General features: G+C 34.4%; 1 protein-coding gene across 2 annotated transcripts in view; it reads right to left on the bottom strand.

The window, feature by feature from the left end:
* The window catches only part of LOC131143518 (protein RST1), an 86,950-nt gene that overhangs the window by 64,828 nt on the left and 6,959 nt on the right, over positions 1-15,163 (bottom strand). For both annotated transcript variants that reach the window (XM_058091878.1, XM_058091877.1), the window contains exons 5-6: positions 7,363-7,610; positions 64-247 (exon numbers count right to left, since the gene is read on the bottom strand). In XM_058091878.1, the coding sequence (XP_057947861.1) occupies positions 64-247; positions 7,363-7,610 (432 nt within the window). The remainder of the gene's footprint in view (positions 1-63; positions 248-7,362; positions 7,611-15,163) is intronic.

Genomic DNA, 15,163 nt, shown 5'->3' with positions numbered 1-15,163 from the left:
ATATCAATCATAACGCTAGCATACTACAAAACTCTATCAAATGAATAGCATATAGGCAATTACCAGCTAGAAAAACTTCTTGAGAGCAAGAGATAGGTAGAGAAGATTTTCGTCTTTCAGCAATCCATAGCGAGTATTCCCTCAATTTGTAAACCCATGATTTTGGCCCATTGTACATTTCATTGTTGTCAGTTCTACCCAAAGAAACAAAATTAACAAAGAAATACCTGCATGAGGGAAATTGATCCTGAAAAAAACACAAAAGGAAAAAAATATATTGCAAAATATTAGAGCTGCAAATAACATGATAAAGCAAGTGCAGCTGCACTGTGCAGCTATTCACCAAACAGCAGTTTTAATCATGGAAGATAACTAAGTTGAGTTAATCAGAACATGAATTCGTGTTCCAACTAGTTCTCATCCAGTACACATGCAATGACTAATTAATCACACTATAAACTTGAAGCCAACATCACACCAGTGAAGGTGCATATATTCAGCAGCCCAGAAGGTAGTTTCACACTGAGGCGCCAAATTACCAAGAACTCTAGTCCTTATTCATCCAAATGAAAACAGAGACAATAACCTAGGTAATAAATGAAGGCACAGCTATACCTGATAGCCCTACCTGGGGCTTCTCTCCCTTTTGAGTTTTGATAGACATTAAGTTTCCATATTCCTTAATCTACAGGCCAAACAAAGCAAAGGCACAATCACCAAAGTAACTCTATAAAGCCAGATGAAATCCTCAAATGTTTCGGATTACCAAAGGCATTATTAACTTTCACCCATAAATGGGATTGACAACTGCTAAATGATACAGTATTACGGTACTAACATGGAAATCTCCCAACTGAGTAAGTTTACACCAAAGGCCCTCTAACATCTACCAAAATTCATACAATCAGATTCCATTGATATCTGCAGCTGATAAAAACTGATAAGGTGATACCAAGTCTCCCAGTTCCACAAACTTTTCCTAAATTTTTTCATATTTATTTCATCCCAAATCATAAGGACTTCATCTCAGCAATCCCAAGATCAACAGCTCATGAAAGTCCAAACATTTGGGGAATCAAACCCAAATATCAAACAACAAAATAATGGGCCAATATCATAGTAAAAGATGTGTGCACACACATGTGTGTGCGTATGTGTGAGAGAGGGGGGGGGAGAGCAATCATCTTGTAAAGTCGCTCTAGATGCAACATAAGTTGAATAAAAATGAAACAAGCATGACAAAAATAAAACAGGAGGTAGAACGGACATTTTGGTGAAGACACTCAAGTCAGGCCATGCCCTGGTAAGGTCAAAAGCACACAAATTGGGGCCAATCAATCATAGTCAGGTTGGAAAAGTAAAAATTTTATCCAATATATTGCAGTTTGGGCCAACCAAACAACTTGAACTTCAAAATATTTAGAAGTAAACGATTGTCGAATATTATAAAAGCCAGAAAATAATATTAACGATGTTATTGCAAATATAAATAGAATAATTAAGTGTTAATCAGATATGGAGTAGGGAGCTAAGAAGCCCACACGAAAGTGAGCACATCAGAATTAGATAGACCTAATTATCCTTGTCTCCACAAAGACCAACCAAAAGCAGTTTATTTTGAGCAGGCTTGTGGGTCCCAGTCCTAATGGTGATCACAGCAATGCAGCCTTTCATCAGATTCTCCTCATTAAATGAAGCTCCATTTGTTAAAATTTACATGCACTATCAAGAAAAATAGTGTTGACATGATTATCCAGTTTCAAGATTAGGCCACACAATTTGAGCTTCTTTTTTATACATATTCGCAACAAAAAAAAAAAACTCAGATCAACTTTGTCCACCATTTTTCCACAGGCCCATTGTGTACTGCAGCATACTGTTTCCCGGAAGGTTTTCCCTATATACTATGGAATTGATTTCTATTTGACTAATAAGCCTGAAGTCTTTGGAGTTGATCACAACACCTCTGGCCAGATTTAACAAATGGATGTTGCAGACAATTTTATGGATTACTCCTATGCATCAATAGTCTTCAAGAACATGCAAGATATACATCTTAGCGGTTTCTTCTCTCCATGGAAACACATTGATGGCAGAGTACATTTTTCTAGCTGAGCAAATCAAATCAAAGTTCCTTTTTTATACCTTCCAAACCCTAACCCCTTCTCTACTTCTTGGCTTGCAACCCCATCACAATACAGTAGCAGCTGGTCTTTGCTTAAGATTCTAAACCATACTGCATCCCCTATGATAAATCATATCATTTATGAGTAATGTGTAATCAATGCCTTGGCACAAATCAAACAAAAATTTTAAAAATTAAAAATCCATCACTGTCATTGTTTTCTAGGGACTACATAAGAGCAAAAGTTATCTTTTTAGGAACTATGTTTTTCAGTTAATGCACTCGCCTTTTTTACGCCCTGGACTTTCTGAAAACAGAAGTATAAGCATGAGCTTTGCGACTAATTTTCAGTACAGGGCTACAACATTTATTTACTAAATTTTATCCTCCTTTATTTGGTAGATACTTGAACTCCTCCTGTGTAGCACTAAATGCCTACATGCCCTAAATATCCCTACACACAGCCAATCCCAAGCCCAAATAAAGGAAGAGGGCTGTGTTAGGAAGCTAACAACCAGCATAAAACTTGTCAGATCTTATGATATGAATCCTTGCCAAATGTTCACAAGGGCGTACCCTATGAGCGACAAGCTGCGCCTATACCACCCAACTTTCGAGAAAAATGGAAAGGGTGGGCTAGGTCGGGCCATTCTAGACAGGAGAGGGTCAAGAAGGTAGTATAGATAAATAGGATTAGATTAGCAACTTGGAACATAGGGGCACTTATAAGAAAAAGCATGGAGTCAGTTGATGCAATGAGTAGGAGAAAAATTAATGTAGTCTACCTCCAATGAGGGCAGGGAAGAAAGCTAGAGAAATTAGAAAAATAAGATTTAAACTCTGGTACACTGGAAAAGAAAAACATAAAAATGGGGTGAGAATTATTATAGACAATGACCTAAAAGATAATGTGGTAGACGTTAAAAGAATACGGGATAGGATCATAAAAATCAAGATAACTTAGGGCAAGAGATAATAAATGTCATTAGTGTGTGTGTGCTCCCCAACTAGACTTAACAAAAAACCTTAAAAGACAATTTTGAAAAGATATGGATAGTATTGTACAAGGGATACAAGGATTTGAGAAAACATTCATAGGAGCTAATTTGAATGAATACATTGGAAAGGATAATAAAGGTTATGAAAAGATACATGGAGACCATGGATATGGAGATAAAATGAGCCCAATGATATGAATTTAGATTTTACCATGTCATACGATCATGTTATGATGAATACCTACTTTAAGAAAAGAGAACGCTTAATAACCTTCAAGAGTGAATAAAAAAAAAAGTCAAATATATTTTTTCCTTAACTAGAAGGGGAGATGGCTTATCTTGTAAAGACTGGAAATTTATCTCAGGGGCAAGCTTGACTAGACAACGTAAAGTCATAGTATTAGATATTTGTACAAAGAACTAGAAGAGAAAACAACAAGAAGAAGCCTAAGTCCCACTAGTTGGGGTTGGCTACATGAATCCTTTTCCGCCAATTCACCTGATCGAGAGAATTTTTGTCTACTAGACTAAGAACTATTAAATTCTTACTCACTACCACCTTCCAAGTTATTTTGACTTACCTCTACTCCATTTCATGCCAGAACAATAACTTACTTATTCTCACAAGCGAGCTACTAGGTTTGCGTTCCAAATGCCCAAACCATCAAAGCAGCCCCTCCTCATCTTTCAGAAACTGTAACATTTTGTACCTATTGTTTCTTAGTCGCCCAACATTATGAACCTCCTTATAGACAATTTCTAGAACTTCCCTTCTAATTTTAAGGGTATTCTACGGTTGCAAAAAATGCCTAATGCACTCCATCATTGTATCCAACCCTCTTTATCTACACATTACATCCTCTTCAATTTCCCCTTCCACTTCCATAATTGATCTAAGATATCAAAATCTATAAGTTTTATTAATTTATTGACCATCAAGTTTAATCTTCTCTCCTATACTTGTTTACGTTACTAAAATTACATTTCGTATATTTAGAATTATTCCTACTTATCCTAAAATCTTTAGATTCTAAAGTTGTTCTCCAAAGTTTTAACTTAGATTCCGCTCCCCTCCTACTTTCATCAATCAAGACAATATCAACTACAAACAACATACACCAAAGATCTTGTTCCTGATATTCCTATTTAGTTCAACAATTACTAAAATAAAAGGATAAAGACTCAAAATAGAACCTTGATGTACACTTATTGTGATTGGAAAGTCTCTAGATTCCCCTCCTACAGCCGTAGCACTAGTCTTTACTCTATCATACATATACTTAATGATATCAGTATATCTATTGCATACCCCCTTCTTTTCTAAAACCCACCAAAGAACTTCCTTAGGTACTCTGTCATAGCCATATACAACTATGCAAGTCTGTTTTGTTTTCCCTAAACTTTTCCATTATTCTTCTTGAATATCACATTTGTTTTTGTATAAAGGTATTAGTGTGCTTTTCCTCCATTCCTCCATCATTTTCTTGGTTTTTAGGATAATGAATAGTACTTAACCATATACTTCCTTTATCCCTTAAACAGTTCCAAACTTCAATTGATGTGTTATCTAGTCCTATATATTTCCCACTTTTCATCCTTTTTAAAGCCATCTTAACTTCAATGACTCTAATTGTGAGAATAAATCTCCTATTTTTCGTCTTCTCCTCATTTGTCACTTCCAAGTTCAATCTATCATTTTGATTTTCATTAAACAGCTTATCAAAGTATCTCCGCCACCTCTCTATTATGTCTTGTTTTCTAGTCAAGGCATTAACATTCTCGTCCTTTATACATTTTACATTACTTAAATCAATGCAAGAGGTCTAGGTGGTAGAGTCACAAGGGCAAAAATATAGTAAAATTTGAAGATAAAATTATTAAAGAGGGTGAGTAGACAATAGGGGATAAAGTAGATGCAAAAACTTCGTGGAATAGAAAGGCTAGCTCTGTTAAAAGATTGAAAAATAGGTCTAACGTGAATCCAGGGGAAGATTTTTGGGCAACAAAAAAAATTGGTGGTGAGATTAAGATGTTCAAAAAGCTGTAAAGACAAAAATAATTTGGTATAAATCATGGCAAAATTGTAGAAATATAAAAAACTTTGAAAAGTATAAAGAGGCAAAAAAAAAGACATTACTAAAGCTAAACATAGAGAGTTAGATAACTTATATGGTAGACTAGATACAAAAGAAGGGGAAGGAGGCATATACAAACTAGCTAGAGTTAGAGAGAGTACAAAGATTTAAGTAATGTAAAAAAATACAAAGGATGTGCAAAATAATGTCTTGGCAAAAGAAGAAAACATAAAAAAAAAATTAATAAGTTGTTTAATGAAAACCAAATTGAAAGCTTAAACCTAGAAGTGACAAACGAGGAAAAGACTAAAAATATGAGATTTATTTGCAAAATTAAAGTCTCTAAAGTTAAAATGGCTTTAGAAAATATTAAAATTGAGAAACCTATAGGAACAAATAACATACCAGATGAAGCCCAAAAATGCCTAAGAGATAAAGGAAGTATATGGTTAACTAATCTATTCACAAAAACCAAGAAAATGACTAAGGAATGGAGGAGGAGCACGTTAATATCTACATAAAAAAAGAAAGGTGATATTCAAAATTGCAATATCTATCACGATATTAAATTTATGAGTCATACGAAGAAATTGTAGGAATGGGTAATTGAACAAAGAATAAGAACAGAAATGAGGATCTCAAAGAATCAATTTGGTTTCATGTATGGGAGAGGGTCAATAGAAGCTATGTATCTTACAAGAAGATTAATGGAAAAGTTCAGAGAAAAGAAGAGGGATTTGAATATAGTTTTTATTAACTTGGAGAAGCATATGATAAAGTACCTAGGGAAATTCTATAGTGGGTTTTAGAAAAGAAGGGACTATCTAGTGGATACTTATATCATTAAGGATATGTATGGGAGTAACCAGCATTAGGCCTACAGGAGGAGAGTCTATATAATTTCCACTCACAATAGGTGTTCATCAAGGTTCTACTTTGAGCCTCTATCTATTTACTTCGGTGATGGATGAACTTTCTAAGAACATACAAAACGAGATCCCATGGTGTACACTACTTGCAGATGATATTGTTTTAATTGATGAAAGTAGGAGCAGGATAGAACATAAGTTAGAATTATTGAGAGGTTTTAGGATAAGTATAAATAAGACATAATATAAGAAATGTAATTTCGGCCATGTAAGGAGGACTATTAAAGATAATATTAAGCTTGATAATCAAGAAATCAACAGCAGCAGTAGATTTTGATATCTTGGATCTATAATGCAGGTAGAAGGAGAAATTGAAGAGGATGTAACACAAAGAGTCAATGCAGGTTAGATAAAATGGAGTAATGCTTCCAATGTGTTGTGTGATAGTAGAATACCATTAAAATTAAAAGGAAAGTTCTTTAGGATGGCCATAAAACCAACCATGCTATATGGATTAGAATTCTAGGCAACTGAGAAATAACATATTCATAAAGTAAAAGTTGTAAAAATGGAAATGCTAAGGTGAATGAGTGATATAAAACATTAAAGGATATACTAAGGAATAAACATTTTTGTAATAGACTAGGCATAGCACTGATACAAGATAAGAAAAGGGAGAGGTGGCTTAGATGGTTTGAGCATTTGAAACGCAAGCCAAGTAGTGCACCAATGAGGAGGAGCAAGCTAATTAGTGTTAATGGTGCTAGAATAGGTAGGGGTAGACCTAAAATAACTTGAAATAAGGTAGTAAATAAGGATTTAACAGCTCTTAAAGTTAGTCAAGGGAAATGCCCTCAATTGTGTGAATTGGCAAAGGAATTCATAAAGTCAACCCCACATAGGGGGACTTAAAGCTTGCTGCTGCTGCTGCTATTTGTTGTTATGTGCCAAATGCTAATAATCTATTACAATTAAATGAAGCACTCCACAAGTTCAAAATGCCATTTTACACACTACATTCCTGTGCCAAAAAAGAAAAGGGATGGGGTTGGAGGTGGATAGGGTCAAAGTTGAGCATTACAAGAAAACAAGTTTCCATATTTCACATTTTATGCACTTCAAATCTCGTAAAGAACAACTTCAAGTTGTTCATGGACAACAATCAACATGAACCTTCTTGTTCAACACCATCACTAAAATAATGAGATTATCTATTAATCATGCCAGGAATACAAGATAGCCATGAAAATTTTGAAGGAAAACAATGTTCCTATGAGAGATTATAAAAAATGAACCTGAAACCACAGATGTTGCAAAAGACGAAACACAATTGACTCTGGTCTGCTGATAGCTGACAATCCCCCTTGCAGGGCCATCTCTTTTTTTGGTGTTATCAACAAATTTCTCAAGAGCTTTTCCAATATAAAAAGCAAATCAGTTGCTGCTCCTTTAACACATTTTGAAGGGGATGACATAAGGTTGATAACAGGAAAAATAAGTAAAAACTCTTCATTCAGTTCACATCCATCTCTAACAACATATTCTGCAAAAGGAAATACAAAACTATATATTCTAAGTAGGATAGCACTGAAAGGAAAGAAAATAATATCAAGTAAAAAATTAGTAATCATTCAGATAAGTATGGAAAACAAAGTCTCAATAAAAACAAGCAAGAGGACAAGTAAGATCATTGTCAGTGCACATTTCTATAGAAGCAAATCATTATTAACTTCATAAAAGCGGTTCTTCCATCTCTATCACCAACAACAGCAACAATCAATATTTTAAAAGGCTCAACCAAAACTCTTTGAGGCTCAATCTAAAACACCAAATCCAATAAGGCATATACATGACACAGTAAGACTTACACGGGTACAAAAAGCATGCCTTGTGTGCTTTTTTAGTTGAGGCATATGCATTTTGAGTGTCCAAATCTCAAGTTAGAATTGGCTAGAATATTTGAACCACGTGTTTATATCGAAGTTACCTGAACCTTCCAAAAATAATTAGGAGTTGCTTCTAGACATTGAAAATAATTTGAACTTTGTTATGTCATACCTATCTCTTGCCATAGTTTAATTAATGAATTCAAGTTTTCTTTTTATATATTTTTTGAATGGACAACAAGTAATTTACAAATTACATATATTTTTAACAATTTATTTTAATTTTCTTTATTTTTAAAATATATGTCATTCATTTACATACTTTTATCTACAATATAAAATTCTTAAAAGGCCTATGCCTCAACACCTTAAGGCTTATGGCCCACCTCTTAAGGGTGAAAACACCTTGTCTTACGCCAATGCCTTTCAAAACGTTCATCAGCACTACCGCCAACAACAATGGTGAGTTTAGTGATAATTTATAATTAAAAAAATACACGCATGAGCGCACACAGAACTCAAAATGCACATGTGTTGCATGATAAAACGTTATTGCAAAAGAAATCAACCATAAAAGGGCAATAGAATACAAAATGTTTTCCAAAACTTACAATTACACGTATAATATTCAATTTAGTGAAATCAATACTAATGACTTTCTTGAGAGGAGAAAATCAAATAAGGTACCATCACCGAATGTATATGCCTCCTGTTTTAGGGGAGAAAAGACTTGTTTACATCTGTTCCTGCATTGTCCTTTTTCAAAGAAACATGTGGAATAAATAGTTTGGAGTTTTTGGTGACAATTGGGTTTGCCTTCCTTCTTTGTATAAGCACTGTACAATTTATTTTAGAGGTTTTAGGAAGGTCAAGGATAAGCCACTTTAACACCTATATACAAAAAGGAGATATTCAATATTGTAACAACTATCACAAAATTAAACTTATAAGTCACACAATGAAACTTCGGAAAGTAATTGAACAAAAACTGAGATTAGAAATGAGGGTTTCACAAAATAGGTTTGGTTTTATGCCTACAAGATCGACTAGAGAACATAAATATCTTTTAAGAAGATTGTTAAAGCTTGATATACACTGTTGGCCCACAACCTACCAGCTTAAGCTTTTACATAAAGCGGTAATTTAACATGCTATTAAAGCTGGTTACCAAGGGGTTCTAGTCTTGTTGCCCGAGTTTATTGTGTGGAAATTTTAAAAAATGATTGCATTCCCTGTAATGGGTGTTATCTATCGTATGTTTATCTCTCCACATGTTGTTGGGCTACACGTGCAGAGGAGTGTTAAAGCTTAATATACATTGTTGGCCCACAACCTATCAGCTTAAGCTTTTAGCTAAAGTAGTAATATAACAAAGATTGATGGAAAAGTTTACAAAAAAGAAGATGAACTTGCACATGGTTTTTATCAATTTAGAGAAAGCCTAGGATATGGCATGTGGGGAAGTTCATTGGAGGGTTCTAGAAAAAAAACGAGTACACCTTAGGTATACAGATGTTAGTAAGGATATGTACGATAGAGTAATAACTAACATTCGTAGTAGGTGTACATCAAGGATCTACTTTAAGCCCTTATCTTTTGCATTAGTGATGGATAAATTTACTAGGAGTACCCAATTTGAGGTTTCATGTTGTATGTCATTTGCAGATGAAAAACCACAAAGGGCTCACAAGTCACAACATTGTTTAATCAAGACACCCCCCCCCCCTCTCCTAGCTGTCCAAATAAGTACATTTGCGTTAGGTAATTCTACTATGCCTCTCCCTTCCTCCACAGTTACTCAAAATCCCCCAAGAACCTTCCTACTACTCAATTTCCAGAACCAAGCAAACTTCTCTGAACTAGAAGACACCATTCAGGAATGAGTGCTAGAGGAGGCACAAAGTACATGAGAGTAAACATCAGCAAAAGAGGCAACTCTGCACTACCAAGAATCTTAGGTTGGACTGGTTCAAACTCAGGCTTCAAACCTACTAGGACCTAGAGAATTATCATTTGCTCCCTCTACTTTTGCATCTTGTTACTAGTTACTGTGGTTATTTAGTGCTACTGCTGTGTTACAGCTATGTTAGTAAAGGTGAGTTAGTAAATGTAATACAGTTATGTGCATGGCACATAATATAAAGAAGGGGACAGACACATCATTGTGATTAGGTCTTCCATTTTACCCAGTTCTTCAACATGGTATCAAAGCCAATTCTGACACCTAAACCCTAATTGCAGTCACTGTCAAACCAACCCCTAAAACTCTAAATCCACTACATGTTTACCATCCTAAGAGAATTGCCAGCATCACCATAGGCCTTAAAAACAGCCAGCAGCTTCTGAAAGCCACAGCAACAACAACAATAACAAGCCTTAAGTCCCACTAGGTGGGGTCGGCCACATGAATCCCTTTTTGCCAATTCCCCCGATCAAGAATGTTTTCTTCTATTAGATTAAGGGATATAAAATCCTTCCTCACTACCTTATTTCAAGTTATTTTAGGCCTACCCCTATCCTTTTTCATGCTAGAAACGATAACTAACTCACTCCTCCTCACAAGTGCTCTACTAGGCCTGCATTTCAAATGCCCAAACCATCTAAGCTGCCCCTCTCTTATCTTGTCTTCGGCCAGTGCTATGCCAAAATTATTACGTATATGCTCATTTCTTATTTTATCTTTTAATGTTACACCACTCATCCACCTTAACATTCACATTTCAACAACTTTTAATTTTTGTATATGTTTCTTAGTTGCCCAACATTCTGAACCATAAAGCTTAGCCAGCCTTATAGTCGTGATATAAAACTTTCCTTTTAATTTTAAGGGTATTCTACGATCACACAACACACTTGACGCACTCCTCCATTTTACCCAACTTGTTTTAATTCTATGTACTACATCTTCTTCAACTTCCCCTTTTGTTTGCATAATAGATCCAAGATATCTAAATCTATTAGTGCTATTAATTTCTTGATTATCAAGTATAATCTTTTCTTCATTACTGCTCCTTACATTACTGAAATTACATTTCACATATTATGTCTTTATTCATACTTATCATAAAACCTTTAGACTCTAATGCGCTTTTCCAAAGTTCTAGCTTTAGATTCCACCTCGCTCCTCTCCTACTATCATCAATCAATAAAACATCATTTGCAAACAACATACACCAAGGGATCTCATTTTGGATATTCCTAGTAAGTTCATCAATCACTAAAGTAAAATGATAAGGACCCAAAGTAGAACATTGACATACACCTATTGTGATTGGAGAATACCTAGATCCCCCCCCCCCCCCACAGTCCTAACACTAGTCACTACTTTATCATACATATCCTTAATGACGTCGGTATATCTATTGCATACCCCCTTGACGCAGGGGCAGCATCAAGGTTCTGCAGCCATGGAGAAATTAGAAGGGAGGAAGGAAGGGGAAGGGAGGATAGAGGAGATACCAGGGGGAAAATTCACGTTCAATTCAATTCAAATTCATCAACAACTACCTACATCATGGCTTTCAGACGCTATTTATAAGAAAGCCTCTAAACTCATGAAATTACACACATAACCCTAAAACTACATTGCATTACAATACAAAACAAGCCCCAAATACACATAATACTCTACTAATTAAACTAAACACATAATAAACTACTAACTTAACCCAACAATTCCTTAACCTACTCTTCTTAATTATTATCCAACAAGGATCTTCCCAAGGTCTTGCTTCTTGTCCTACATCAACTCTCCCCTAGAAGGAAAAATTTGGCTTCAAATTTTGAAATTTTGGAGGATCAAAAAGGAGAAGCAAACTTGGACTCTTCAAAAGCTAGTGCTTGAATGAGACAAGAAACCACGTTCCATTGACAGCATCATAGACTTGACTTGAGAATTAGCATCAATGAACTCATCAGGGATTATAAACTCTACAATAGGAATGTTTGAAGGACTTTGGATGTCTTCAAACACATTCATTGTCGTCCTTGTAGTGTCTTGAGTAAAATTGACATGATCAATAATCTCAAATTCTTTGTCCATGTTGGTTGGTAAAGCAGGCTTCAAAATGATTTTCTTTCAATTATAGTGGAAGACATATGTTCTCATGTCCTTAAGTCACATCCGAATCATCCACCAAGGAGAACCAAGGGGTACATGGCAAATCTTCATAAATATGATATCACACCAAACATTAGTCAAATATTCACCTATTTGGATAGGAACCAAACCTCTCTCGCAAATATGTAAAGTTATCAACCCAAGATACCACGTAAGGCTGTGGATAAGATTCCGAATGAAGCCGCATTCAAGTGAGCCCAAAGTCCATTTATGCAAACCGCATTCATTAGACATTTCCATCAATGATGATTTTGCAAACCTCTTCTCCACATTTGAGAAAGGTGTTGAAAATCTTGAAATTGAGCCCAAAGTATAATTTGTCACCATGATGCTGAATTTATACATATACATACTGCAGCTTAATATCACCAACAGCACTTTAACACAATGTGCCCTTAGTTCTCAATCTAATCATGCAAAACCACAAATTTATTGATCAAGAACCTTCTTCTATTCAGATGTAGTATTGATTCTAGTGCTGCATTGAAAAAAAATTCGCTTAAAATTCACAAAATGCAGCAATAAAACCTGAAAAAGCCTCTAAACACATAGAATTACACACATACCCCTAAAACTATATTGTATTACAACCATATCTCTAGAATACATAAATACTACACATAATATTATACTAATTAAACTAAACACATCATAAACTACTAACTTAATCCAACAATTCCTTAACCCTACTCTCTTCTTAATTATTCTCCAACAAAGATCTTTTGAAGGTCTTGCTTCTTGTCCTACATCACCCATTCTTTTCAAAGAACTACCTTAGGTACTCTATCATATGCTTTCTCTAAGTCAATAAAAACCATATGCAGGTCCCTTTTCTTTTCCCTAAAATTTTTCATTAAACTTCTTAAAAGATAAATAGCTTCTGTTGTTGATCCCAAAGGCATAAAACCAAATTAATTTTTTGAAATCCTTGTTTCTAGTCCTATTCTTTGTTCAATTACCCTTTCCCATAATTTTATCATGACTCATAATCTTAATTCCACAATAATTATTACAGTTTTGAATATTGCCTTTATTTTTTGTATAAAGGTATTAACATACTTTTCCTCCAATCTTGTGGCATTTTCTCGGTTTTTATAATAATGTTTAATAGATTAATTAAACAAATATTTCCTTTCTCTCCTAAACATTTCCAAACTTCAATTGGCATTTCATCTAGTCTTATAGATTTCCCACTTTTCATCTTTTTAATGTCATCTTAACTTTAAGGCCTCTAATTTTGCAAATAAATCTCCTATTTTTAGTCTTCTCCTCATTTGTCACTTCCAAGTTTAATTTTCATTTTGGTTTTCATTAAACAACTTATCAAAGTATCTTTGCAACATCTCTTTATGTCTTCTTCTAGTTAAGACATTATCATTCTCATCCTTTATACATTTTACATCACCTAAATCTTTACATTTTCTTTCTCTCAGTCTAGCAAGTTTATAAATGTCTTTTTTGCCTTCTTTTGTATCTAGTCTAGTATAGAAAGTATCATAAGCTCTATGTTCACCAATAGTCTTTTTTGTATTTATTCTAGCCTCTTTATATTTTTCAATATTTTTTATATTTCTACCATTTTTCCATATTTTATACCAATTTCTTTTTGTCTTAACGACTTTTTTGATTTCTTGATCCCATCACTAACTTTCTTTACTACATGAGTATCTATCTTTGGATTCACTTAAAATCTCTTTTGATATCCTTCCAACTGAGTTACCCATTTTATTCCAAACAATATTTGCATCAGCCTTACCCCCTACAGTCCAATCACTCATTGATTATTCTATCTTTGAATTTTACTATATCATCTCCCTTCAAGCTCCACCATCTAGTACTCTTGTGCTGCTTTATGTTACTTTTTCTCTTCTTATTTTTTAGTATGTATATATAAATGAGGACTCTATGTTGTATAGTCAAACTTTCACTTGGGATAACTTTACAATCCTTACAAGATAAATGATCCCCCTTCCTAGTTAAGAAGAAATCTATTTGGCTTTTATCAAACCCACTCTTGAAAATTATTAAGTGTTCTTCTCTTTTTATAAGCAAATATTCAAGATAACCAAATCATAAGACATGGCAAAATCTTAAGATTGTATCATCAGCCTCATTTTAATCTCCATATATTCCATGGCCTCCATGTATCCTCTCATAGCCTATATTATCCTTTCCAATATGTCCATTTAAATCAGCTCCTATGAATGTCTTTTCAGACATTGGTATCCCTTGTAAAATACTATCCATATTTTCCCAAATTTGTCTTTTAAGATTTTCTGCTAAGCTTATTTGGGGATCATATGCACTAATGACATTTACTATGTCCAGGCCTAGAGCTATCCTAATTTTAATGATCTTATCCACTATTATTTCAACATCTACTACATTATCTTTTAGTTCTTTTTCTACAATAAGTCCCACCCTACTTTTATGTTTCTCTTTTCCAGTGTAAGCAGCTACCGAAAATTTCCTGGACAACACTGCCAAGTCAAGGAGATAAACCCCTTTAGGTTTGGCAAAACAACACCATAGCCACCCACAGACATTGCTGATCTTCCCACAACTGAAATCTCATCGCCAGAGCTGCTCTGACATGCAGGTTAAAGGCAAAAGCCAAACCCATGCATCGACACATGAAGCTTCTTACAGGCTTGCTTCTGGCCTGAGTTGCTCCTGCACTGTCTGAACCCTCTATAAGCATGTTATTGAGTTTTTGGTGATAGTTTTTTGTCCAAAAATCTCACCTTTTAATTTGTTGATGTGCAGCACTCGAGGAATTTTTTTTTTATAACAAAAAAATATTCTTCTTTTTTTTTAGATAATAAAAGAAGGTATATTTGATTGAGAAAGAGAAGTTACAACCTAATGGAACAACTGGTCCACCTGAAAAAATAAAAAACAGAAACAAACAAATAATAATAATAATAATAATAATAAAGATGAAAATTAAAAATAAAAAATAAAAATAAAAACCAAAAAAGTACTCTTAAACAAGAAAACACCTTTTCAATTCCTTCCCATCATAACTCACCGAGAACTTCAAATTCACAAGCCCCCTCTAGCCCTTCTTTGCTTTGTACTTACCCCACA

The sequence above is a fragment of the Malania oleifera genome, chromosome 11 (assembly GCF_029873635.1).
Source record: "Malania oleifera isolate guangnan ecotype guangnan chromosome 11, ASM2987363v1, whole genome shotgun sequence".
Lineage (NCBI taxonomy): Eukaryota > Viridiplantae > Streptophyta > Magnoliopsida > Santalales > Ximeniaceae > Malania > Malania oleifera.
Note: the sequence above shows the minus strand (reverse complement) of the source record. Positions and strands in the feature narration are given on the sequence as shown.